General features: G+C 41.1%; 1 protein-coding gene across 1 annotated transcript in view; it reads right to left on the bottom strand.

Annotated features, from left to right (window-relative positions):
* Positions 1-12,363, bottom strand: part of ablim2 (actin binding LIM protein family, member 2) — a 333,460-nt gene that overhangs the window by 151,906 nt on the left and 169,191 nt on the right. Inside the window, exons 6-7 of the mRNA XM_048533104.2 lie at positions 11,696-11,789; positions 8,317-8,404 (exon numbers count right to left, since the gene is read on the bottom strand). Coding sequence (XP_048389061.1) covers positions 8,317-8,404; positions 11,696-11,789 — 182 coding nt within the window. The remainder of the gene's footprint in view (positions 1-8,316; positions 8,405-11,695; positions 11,790-12,363) is intronic.

The following is a 12,363-nucleotide window of genomic DNA, read 5'->3' as shown; positions in this document are numbered from 1 at the left end:
TATTGCCCTGGTCAGGCCATATTTGGAGTATTATGTGTAGTATCGGGCCTCATACCCCAGGATGGATGTACCGGCCCTGAAGCAGGTTCAGAGGAGGTTCATGAGAATGGTCCCAGGAATGGAAAGCTTAAAATATGAGGAGCGCTTGAGGACTCTAGGGCTATACTCATTGAAGTTCAGAAGGATGGGGTGGGGGGGGATCTAATTGAAACTTACAGACTACTGAATGGCTTGGACAGAGTGGATATTGGGAAGATGCTTCCATTGGTAGGAGAGACTAGGACCCGAGGGCACAGCGTAAGAGTGAAGGGAAGACCTTTCAGAATGGAAATAAGAAGAAACGTCTTCAGCCAGAGAGTGGTGAATTTATGGAATTCACTGCCACAGAAGGCTGTGGAGGCCAGGTCATTGAGTACATTTAAGACTGAGATAGACAGGTTCTTGATTATCAAGGGGATCAAGGGTTATGGGGAAAAAGCAGGAGATTGGAGTTAAGGAACTTATCAGCCATGATTGAATGGCGGCGTGGACCCGATGGGCAGAATGGCTTAATTTATGCTCCTATATCTTATGGTCTTATAGGAACCTCTGGCCTATCTCCTAGTTTTCCTTTGCCCACAACTTATTTTCTCCTCTCTGTTTGAAACTGTATGTGTAAGTAGGAGTTTAAAAAGCAACTAGGGTTTACTTTGTAGTGGTATATTCTAACAGTTTATAATGGTGTATCTATATTTAGAGTTTATTTACTTATAAAAAATAATAATTCTTGTTGAGTACAGAAACCTGGTCCATGCTTCTGTCAACCTGTATCCAAAAATCAGGTAAAATGTGGAGTTTAAACTCAGTATAGCAAGGCATGATTTCCAGCATGCTACCCCAGTTAGCCATTACACCATAAGCGTCTATCCCCTTTCTCTGATATACTTATCTAGTCTATTTTTAAGTGTATCTATACTATTCACTTATTCATTGCGGTTGTGATTTACCATTCTTTGGATAAAGACATTTGTTCCAAATTCCCTATTTGATTTATTGATGACCACTTTCATATTGACAACCCCCAGTGATCCTCATTCCCATAAGTGAACATAGTCTTCCTTCATCTACTCTAACAAAATTGTTATCAGGACAAACCGCTCACTTGCTAGCCACTTCCTTTCAACAGAAAAAGAGACACACCCTACTAGAAATTCTTGACGTAATTCTATGCTCAGCAGCTTTCATTTATACCCATTCATTGACAATCAGCAAATGAAAACGACCACTGAATCATCGCATGATGTCTAATAGTGTTCTTTGAAATTAGTGATGCTGAAGTGAAATTACGCAGCAGTTAGACTGCATCAATTGCAAACATTTATTTGCCTTCAAAACAATCAGCAGCATTCAACTGAAATCAGTGTAAATCAACTGACAAGGAATGATGCTGTAACAAAGCAATTGGAGCAGGGGAGTGCTCACAGTTTCAGGGGAAAGGCAAGTGATGGAGGAGTGGGCTTAGCTGTCCCATTACACTGCAATTTCTTTTGCATCCTCATTACAGTGAAGAATGTTGGAGCTGTTAATTCTGTGCTTTCAGTGTTCCTTGCAAGAAAGCACAGATGTGGATTAAGATACCCAGTTTAGTCCTGAGCTTTGAGCAAGTCTGGGTGGGAGGCACAGAGGATACCTGGGCCGAACTGGAAAGAGATTCTGGAGGACAATCAGAAGGAAATGTAGGATTCCCTTTGAAACAGAAGGAATGAAGAAACTTTTGGGAAACATTTTCAAAATATGCAAGATAACAAAGAGTGAAGCTGGATGAACACAGCAGGCCAAGCAGCATCTCAGGAGCACAAAAGCTGATGTTTCGGGCCGAGACCCTTCATCAGAGAGGGGGATGGGGAGAGGGTTCTGGAATAAATAGGTAGAGAGGGGGAGGTGGACCAAAGATGGAGTGCAGTGGGAGAGAGATTCCCTGAGGTTGGTCCAGAGGGAGGAGGGTAACTTCTTCAGGTTAGACATCCCTGGAAGAGGCTTCGCAGTGAGTTTAAAATTGTATCAGAAATAATGGGAACTGCAGATGCTGGAGAATCATCCAGCTTCACACTTTGTCCATCTTTGGTCCGCCTCCCCTCTTTGCCTATTTATTCCAGAACCCTCTCCCCATCCCCCTCTCTGATGACGGGTCTAGGCCCGAAATGTCAGTTTTTGTGCTCCTGAGATGCTACTTGGCCTGCTGTGTTCATCCAGCTTCACACTTTGTTATCTTGGATTCTCCAACATCTGCAGTTCCCATTATTTCTGATTCAAAATATGCAGTCAGATTTGTTTATATCATGATAATAAAGGGGGTCAGTTAGCTCAATTGGCTAGGTGGCTGGTTTGCAATGCAGATTAATGCCAACAATGCGGGTTCAAATCCCACAGTGGCTGAAGTTACCATGAAGGACTCATCTTCTCCACCTCTCCCCTTACCTGCTGAGTGGTGACCCTCAGGTTAAACCATCTGTTGGTCTTGCTTATTGTTCTTAAATGCTTATATTGTTAGGGCCAATAGCCCCACTGGGTTGACCACAATGGCTCAGTCATGTGGAGTCTTGCTCGATGTAGTTAAACATTTGCAGTATAAGCAGGTGATGCTCGAGAGGAGGCCGGTCAGGAATGGGAGCGAGTGAAACATAAAGGGCATGACAGTTGGGGACACTGGTAAGAGCTAGAGGAAGAGAAGGAGAAACTTGTGATGCCATGGAAGAGTCCCTGTGAAAGGGCAAAGGGGGCACGGCCCTGGAAGCTATATATTAAGGATGAGGATGGAGAATGAGCAGCTCAAATGAATAAGAGTGTGGTGTAAGATTGTGGCTGGACAAGGGGTTTTGGATGGGATTAGGGTCTTGAGGAAGAGCAGGAACATTGAGGTTAATACTGAAAGGGCCTACCATAATAGGAGAGGCTGAAGGATGTCACAGCAGTGCTACAGAAGAGGAAAAGTCCATCTACAGTTATAGGGTGAAATATGTATTCTAAAGGGTGAGGTTACAGGGTGAAAGAAATGAAGTAAAAGTTTAGAACTAACATTGTCCTAAAATTGCAGTTCACAAGGAGACTCAGAGAAAGCGTAGTGCAAATGAGAAGGGCCCCAGATCTATTTGTATGTGGTTCTGCAGAGTGCAATTAGGCCCAACTGAGGTGACCAAAACAGAACCTGAAAAATATCATTGCAAGAGGACTCAGTTAAGAGTTCTACAATGAAGAGAAAGTGTCAATGCAGAATAAATGTGATAAAGTTCTTCAGCTCCAAGCACCAGTTCTGCAACCACATCCTTGCATTCATGAACCTTTGATATAAAGGGGACCTAAAAATTACAAACAGCGATTGGAGTGCTGGGATTATTCATCATTCAGCCAATGCAGGTGCATTAACAGGCCTGTTTATTTGCAAGTTAAGTACTTAGGAATGAAATTGTGATGCAGGCTGTGCATCCCAAGGTTGTAGGACTGTATTGCAGGGGAGAATGAAGACCACCAAAAGTCAAAGTGCAAACTGCAGCACGCATGTAAAGCAAAATAAAGATCAAAGCCACAAATATCTCACAAATGGCAGCATCAGGAAGACAAAAGCCAGCCACTGATAACTGAGGATGTGTCTCACCATGTAGCTAGCTGTAAGATAAGCTTTCGCCCAAGATAATGAGCAGCCTAACAAAGACCAAACTGCAGACTGACTCTGTCAAGATCTCAAAAGAGAACATTAATCTCAATTCCAATATTTCTTCACAAATCAGTACTTCAATGCCAGATGTTTTCCCAACTTAAACTTGTTCCTATGTTAGCTTTACTAAAATTGAAATGAATAAGGAGGAGAAGAGAAATAAGTTCATAAACAGTGAAAGTAGGGTCCTCAAGCAGTAAGCAACAATTAGAAGAGGAAGCCAAAGGATGTTACAGAGGCAGAGAGCCTCCAGTGTGGATTTGGTTCTTCCTCTATGAAAGGAAGCATCTGGTAAGAAGTTAAATCTATTCTATTCCTGAGATTGATTCGATTATTTGAAATGAGTAAGAGCTGCGGGGTTGATTAGATAACTGACTATGAACTGGAGCAGGAAGCCTTTCAATTTGGACTTTCAGTATTCCGTAAATTTTAATCAGATCCACTCTCATCCTTCTAAACACCTACTGAGTATGGATCCAGAGTCATGAACTGCATATCATATGGCGTGTCTTTCATTCCCAGGATCATTTTTGTGAATCTTCTCTGGACATCCACAAGGCCAGCCCATTCTTCCTTAGAAATGGGGCCCAAAACTACTCATGATGTGCCAAATTCAGTCTAACCAGAGCTGTCTACAGCCTCAGCAGCACATTTTGGCTCTTGTATTCTAGGCCTCTTAAAATGAATGTTAACATTGCATTTGCTTTCATATCTGCCAGCTGAACCTGTATGTTAACATTAAGGATCCTGAACTAGGTATCTTCGTTCTTCAGATTTCAAAGAGTTCCACCATTTAGAAGATAGTCTGTGCCTCTATTCTTCCTTTCAAAGTCATAACCTCACAATTTCCCACATTGCATTCCATCTGCCATTTTCTGCCCAAACTCCTAGCTTGTCCAAGTCTTTCCATCCACTTCTTCAATACTACCTGTTCCTCCATCTTTCTTTATGACATTTCCAAATTTAGCAACAATGTCCCCAGTTCCTTTGGCCAGATCATTAACGTATAATATGAACAGTTTTGTTCCCAACACTGATTCCGAGAGAACACTGCTAACCATTGATTCCATCCTGAAAAAGACTACTTTATTCCTCCGTAATAAAATGTGAGGCTGGATGAACACAGCAGGCCCAGCAGCATCTCAGGAGCACAAAAGCTAACGTTTCGGTCCTAGACCCTTCACATTGCTGCTGGGCCTGCTGTGTTCAGCCAGCCTCACATTTTATTATCTTGGATGCTCCAGCATCTGCAGTTCCCATTATCACTGAAACTACTTTATTCCTACACTTTGTCTTCTGCCTATCAATCAATCCTGTAGTCATACCAATACCTTGCCCCTGAAACTAGGGTCTCTTGCTGCAGCTTCTTTTGCAACACCGTGTCAAAGGTCTTCTGGAATTCCAACTAGATCACGTCCTCTGGCACTCCTTCATTTAACTTGCTCACTACTTCCTCAAAGAATTCTCACAGATTTGTCAGGCATGAATTTCCCTTGATGAAATTGTGTTGACTCAGTCCTGTCTTACCTTGCAGTTCCAAGTACTCTGCTATCTCATTCTTAAAAACAGATTCTGAAATCTTGCCAATGAACGAGGTTAGGTTAATCAGCCACAATTTCCCATCATCTGCCTCCCTCCCTTCTTAAACTGGGGTGTTACATTTGCTATTTTCTGGAGCCCTCCCTAACTCCAGGTGATTCCTGAAAGATCACCACCACATCTCCAATATTGCCTCAGCTATCTCCTTCAGAACCTTGGGGTGTCATTGAAATGTATCTATCCTTAGACCTTTCAGCTTCCCTGGAACTTTCTCCTTAGTGAAGGATACTACATTCACCTCTGCCCACTGACTCTTGAAACTCTATTATGCTACTGGTGTCTGAAGACTGATGCAAAGTACCTGTTCAGTTTCTTTGCTGTAACTTTGTTCCCCATTTCTACCTCTCCAGTCGAATTTCCCAGGAGTCCAATGTCCATTCCTGCCTCTCACCTGTTATATGTCTAAAACAGCTTTTGCAATCTTCTTTTTTATTACCCACTAGTTTACACTCATATTTTGTCTTTCCCCAACTTATTGCTTTTTTAATTGTTCTCTCTTGATTTTAAAGGCTTTCCAATCCTTTGGTTTCCCACTAATCTTCATTACATGTTTGTTCTTTTACTTTTATGCTGTCCCTGACTTTCCTCGTCAACCATAGCTGCTTCTTCCTTGGGATGAATTTCTGCTGTGCCTCCTGAATTTCCCCCAGAAACTCCTGCCATTGCTGCTCCACCATTTTCCCTGCTAGGCTTCCTTTACAATCAAGTTCCACCAGCTCCACCCTCACTGTCATACTGTAATGTCTGATTCCAGCTTCTCCCTTTCAAACTGCAGGGTGAATTCTATCATACTGTGGTCACTGCCCGCTAAGGTTTCCTCCACCTTAAACTTCCTAATCAGGTGTGCCTCGAGACACATCATAAAATGCAGAACTGGCTGTTCACCAGTGTGCTCTACCACAAGCTGCTAACCATTTCATAGAAATTCCACAAATTCCTTTCATTGGGATCAGCTACCAACCTGATTTTCCCAATCCACCTGCATATTGACCATCCCAGGGCAACTGTAATAGTGCATTTTTTACATGCCTTTCTGTCTCCTGATTATTTTCTGCATCATATGCTCACTACTGCTCAGAGGCCTGTACATTACTCACATCAGGATTACGAACAATGCAACCTCGAACACTTACCCATCTGCGTGTTTTGTTGATAGGTCAGGTTTCCTTGGATATTTGGTATCCTTGGTTAGTAAGTTTGCAGATGACACCAAAATTGGTGGTGTTGTCGATAGTGAAGAAGGCATGTCAGAATATAATGGGACTTTAATTTGGATGGGCCGATGGGCCCGAGAGGGGCAAACAGAGATAAATTTAGATAAATATGAGGTGTTGCATTTTAGTAAGGTAAATCAGGGCAGGACTTATACACTAAATAGTAGGGTCCTAGTGAGTGTTGTCAAACAAAGAGACCTTGAGGTGCATAGTTCGTTGATGGTGGAGTCACAGGTAAATAGGGTAGTGAAGAAAGCGCTTGGAATGCTTGCCTTTATTGGTCAGTGCATTGAGTATAGGATTTGAGAGGCCATGTTGTGGCTGTACAGGTCATCAGTTTGGCTATTTTTGGAACACTGCGTTCAATTCTGGTCCCGCTGCTATAGTAAAGGAATTGTTAAACTTGAAAGGGTGCAGAAAAATGTACAAGCATGTTGCCAGGACTGGAGGGTTTGAGCTGTAGAGAGTGACTGAATAAACTATTCTCCCTGGAGCATCGGAAGCTGAGTGATGACCTTGTAGAGGTTTTTAATATCATGAGGAGCATGGGCAGGGTGAACTAGGGTGGGAGAATCCAAAACCAGAGATCACTGGTTTAAGGTGAGAGGGGAAAGATATTAAAGGGACTTAAGGGGAAACTTTTTCATGCACATGGTGATGCGCGTATGGAATGAGGAAGTGATGGAAGCTGGTACAATTACAACATTTAAACAGCAACTGGATGGGCATATGAATAGGAACATTTAAAGGGATATGGGCCAAATGCTGGCAAATGGGATTAGATTAATTTAGGATATCTGGTCACCATGGATGTGTTGGACTGAAGAGACAGTTTCTGTGCTGTACAATCTTTTGACTCTATTTAGTTCCCAGCCCTGATCCTCTTGCAGCCATGTCTCTGTGATGTCCAAGACATTGTACCTGCCAATTTCGAACGGTGCTACAAACTCATTTACCTTGTTTCCTACAAACACATGTTTAAGTATAACACCCTCAGTTCTGTGTTAACCACCCATTTTCATAGGTTCTTCAGATCTGTTGTGCCCAAAGTTAGATTCCTGACCCTTTCCATACGCTCTGCCCTATAAATTGTTCTGGAAATTTGAATATCGTCTCCTATGCACCACCCCAATCCCCTCGCTCTCAAACTGCCTTTAATTAGTTTAAAGTCCTTGCAACCACCCTATTTTGCCTTTCCATTGATTCCTGTTCCCAAATAAATGAATATTTGACAAACATATGAATAGCATGGGAATAGAAGGATGGTGTCCCCAGAAGGAATAGGGGGTTTTAGTTTGATGGGCAGCATGTCGGTGCAGGCTTGGAGGGCTGAAGGGCTTGTTCCTGTACTGTAATTTGTTCTGTTCTTTGTGAAACTGTGGGCCGTGATTTGCTATCTTCTCAAAGCCTTTGGACCTCCAATGGCACTTGTCCAATTATAGCAATGCTATATGGTGAAATAGCTTGAACTCAAATACACCAGTCTAGAACTACACATCTCATTTTTATTACTTCTTTGAATCAGAAAATCTGTTTTTATTTTGATCCCACTTTCTTTCTTTAAATTGTTTTCAATTATATTAAGATAAACAGGGTTTGTTCAGTACTGCATCTGGCTTTCTGCAGTCAGAATCCTGACCATAATACAATCCCATTTCTTTAGAATCCCATGTGATTACAACAAAGCTCCATCAATGCAAGATATTTCTCATTGCAGCAGGGAGCATGAATTTGGGGTTGCCTTGGGCAAACTGATTAAGACATAAGTACAGTCAGTAATAGTCCATTATGATCTTTCAAGAACATGTGTACCTTGCAGATACATTTCTTCGCCTTCTGCAAACATCTCTTCACACCTCACACATCGTGCACAGTCTGGATGGTAATGTTTTTCTCCTGCCTTTAATAAGAAAATTAGATAGAACAACACCAAGTCAAAACATTAGAGTCATTCACATTGCTTCAACTGTCAAACATAAATATTCAGAAAATACTGTCTGCAATATATTTTTTCCCCAGGTATAATTTCAGTAGCTGGTTTCTGAGAGTCTTCTGATTGATTATCATTTCTTGAGTTGGGGAAGGGCACCCCAGCATTGTGCACATTGAAAATCGCCAGCCTTAGTGTAAAATTAACTTAATCTCCCCGATAGCATACTCACCCGTTTCTGATTCTGAGACAAACAAATTTGAATTCAACATTCTACGGCATATGTCTATTCTAATGTAAATCTGCACACTGGGCAGAAACATTCTTTAAAACCTCTCAGCTGATTTTATTAAGCAGTTTATACCATCCAGAGTCTCACAATGTATCAATTCCAGTAGAAGATAGACACAGTTCACTCTTAAGGAAATGTGTTTGTTTAAACAAACTTATGTATGCTGTCAGACATAGAAAGAACACAACTTCAGTTAACAGATTGTCACTGCACTTTGAGAGGCTTACTTTGCCTATTAGTTGGAGTGTAAAAACCTTTTGAAGCTGATCTCTGCTTTCTCACAGTGAGTGTATGTATCTCGATTGCTTAATGGTTTAAAATGTCAAATCTATTGTCACAAGTTTACACATTTGTTTTATTGCTACTGCATTTATTTCATATCCTGAGGTGAGTATGGAAGCCAGAAACAACATGCAATGGACAGAACTAAGCATTCCCACAACCAATGAATCAGATCCAAGCTCTGCAGGCTTGCCACATTCAATTGTGAATGGTAGAGAGCAATGAAACAATTAACAGGAAGACGTAACTCCACAAATATCTCAAAAAGGCAAGGTTGATGCATTCACATCCATCTTCCCTGAAAATGAACAAAACATCTGAAACTCCTCCACAGTTCCCCAGCTGCTGGTCCCAGCTCTCAAAGTCACAGATGCCAGTTTTCAGACAATATGCTTCACTCCAAATAATATCCAGGTATAGATGAAGGCACTGGATACTGCAAAGGTTTGTAACTGTACTCAAGACCCAGGCAAGCTTTCCCAGGCAGCTACAACACTGGCACTGCCAGACAATATAGAAAATTGACCAGCTATTTATTCACTTAGAGCAGGACAAGTTTAATTCAACCAATTACAGTCTTGCCAGTTTACTCTTGATAGTCAGCAAAGTGATGGATGGTGTCATCAGCACCACTATCAAATGATAATAATCTGCTCTCTGAAGCTCAGTTTGGGTTTTGACAGGACCAATATACTGATGACTTTTTTACAGTGTTGGTCCAAACTTGGATAAAAGAGCTGAACTCCAGAGGTGAGGCGAAAGTGACTGTCAGAGAATCATAAAGCACAGAAGAGGCCCTTTGGCCCATTGAGTCTGCACTGACCTATCTACTTTCCAGAACTTGACCCATAGCCTTGAATATTACAACATTCCAAGTGGTAATCCACATACTTTTTAAAGTTTGTGACGTTTCCTGTCTCTACTGTCCTGCCAGGCAGTGCGTTCCAGATTCCCACCACCCCATGTGTAAAAAGACTTTTCCTCAAATATTCTAAAGCTCTTGCCCTTCTCTTTATCTTTGACATCATGGCAAAGAAGACCAAGCATGGAATCAAGGAGTCCAAGCAAAATTGAATGTAGCCAATGGGAAGCAGAAAGAAACTCTCTGCTGTAGTCATTCCTGACACAAAGAAAGATGGCTGTTATTGCTGGAGTTTAATCCTCTCAGTCACAAGACTTCACTGTGGGTATTCCTCAGAGTAGTGTCCTTGGCTCAACCATGTTCCCTGCTTCACCAATGACCTTCCTTCCATCACAATGTCAGATGTGGGAATATTGGCTGATGATCGCACAATGTTCAGCAGTATTTGTCACTCAGATATTAAAACAGCTCATGTTCATATGCAACAATACCTGGACAACATCCAGGCTGTTTAGTGACAAGCAACATTTATGATACACAAGTGCCAGAAAATGACTATCTCCAATAAGAGAGAATCTAACCACCTCTATGTGATATTCAACGGTATCACCATCACAAAATCCCTCACTATCAATCTCCTGCAGGTTACCATTGAGTAGAAACTGAACTGGAGCAGCCAGACACAAAGATAAGAACAGAAGTAATTTGCATAAATGACATTAGAAAGTCACAATGAGATACAGCTAAGTTATATGAATGGGCAAAGATCTGGCAAATGAAGTATATCACCAAAAATGAAACTGTCCATTTTAGTAAGGAGAACAAAAAGAAGCCTGTTATCCAAGAGGTGAGAGGTTTCAAAGCACTAAGATGAAGAGTGATATAGATGCCTAATTGAACACTTTGGTAAGTGCTAAACTGAGGCCTGGGATACTTCAAGGTTTCCTGTTCTCTTTTTTCATTTGCAACTGATAGCCTTATCCTCCTATATGCATCCAGCAAAAGCCCTTCCCAGTTATGTTGTATCTGACTGGAAGTCCAGGCTCTGTGGCTGTGTTAAATAAAAACCAAAAGAACTGTGGATGCTAGAAATCAGAAACGAAAACAGAAATTGCTGGAGAAGCTCAGCAGATTTGGCATCATGTATGGAGAGAAATCAGAGTGCTCTCTATACAAAAGGCCACCCTCCAGGAAAGCTCAGGAGCCAGGTGAATGAAATGCAATCACTAACTACTTCAAGAAGGATACTACAGCTCGTAAGAAGGTGCAAAGAAAGGTGACAAGGATAATTCTATACTAAGATAATTGATGTATGAGATCAAACTCAATGCTGATTGTGAACTTCTTGGCAACATTTATACTAAAAAGAGAGATTTGGTCTAATCGTTTAAAATTATTAAAGGCAAACAGAAGCAAGTAGTGCGTTTGAGGTAAAAGGGGCCAAGTACAACGAGAAGTTGTCCCCATAAATGAAACAAGCAGAGAGTGAATTTGAATGCCCTTAGGTTTTAATTTATTAAGAGGATGATCAACATTCAACATTGCAACTAATTAAATTTTATTTCTATTTATCACTGTATTTGAGAAGCATATGCTTCCATGAACATCATATTGAGTAAAGAATGGAGAGCACAATTTGCACAGGTAGAATGGCAGCTCAACGCTTTCCAGTCATAAGATGTACACCTGAAAACCACCAAAACTGGGTGCATCAATAGGGTAAACCCAAGTTAGTGCAGTAAGAAGCGTAAAGAAGAGATAAAAAGTTGAGAAGGAAAAGCAGAAGGGTGATAAAATGTTTAAAAAGCAGCATATAAATTCTTACCTCCAGTACTCTTCCAGTAATGAATTTCAAGCAGCGCTCACATTTGATGCCAAACTGAGAATGATAATCAGCCTCACAGTAAGGAGCCCCATCCCTGTATAAGTGAGACACATATTAATACATAACTTATGACATTACCATGCTGTTTAAAAATGGGCCCCATACTACAGTCTAACTTTCAATCAAAAATGTTGATAATTGCTTAGACTTTTCAGCTGCGATTATGACATTTGCAGTAACTGTGCAAAAAGTTGAAGATTCCTCAATTGCAATAGCAAATCATTTGATGTGGCACAATTTCTCCAACCCTCTATTCCAGACCATTGCCAGTCAGTCATTCATTTCTCCTCTGTGATGTTTACAGTAATAAAGGTTGTGATCAAATGGAAGTTGCTGCTGTCACCCAATTTTGAAAAAAGATTACTTATGACCGACAATTGGGGAGTGGAGATCTTACTGCAACAAATAAATTTATTTTACTGACCAGCTCATAAATGAACATTTTTCTGAATGATCTTTGAAATAGAAAACTGCCAAATTGGCACGGCAAATTGTATTTCATGTTCAAAGTGCAGGCAAACAGAAGTATCGGCCTTACATGGCGCCTAATCACTAGCTCTACCATTTGACGACTTGTTAAAACTGGCAAAACTAGCAGTTAAAGTGAA

This window comes from Stegostoma tigrinum, chromosome 1 (assembly GCF_030684315.1).
Source record: "Stegostoma tigrinum isolate sSteTig4 chromosome 1, sSteTig4.hap1, whole genome shotgun sequence".
Classification (NCBI taxonomy): Eukaryota; Metazoa; Chordata; class Chondrichthyes; order Orectolobiformes; family Stegostomatidae; genus Stegostoma; species Stegostoma tigrinum.
This window is presented reverse-complemented; position numbering and strand designations above follow the sequence as displayed.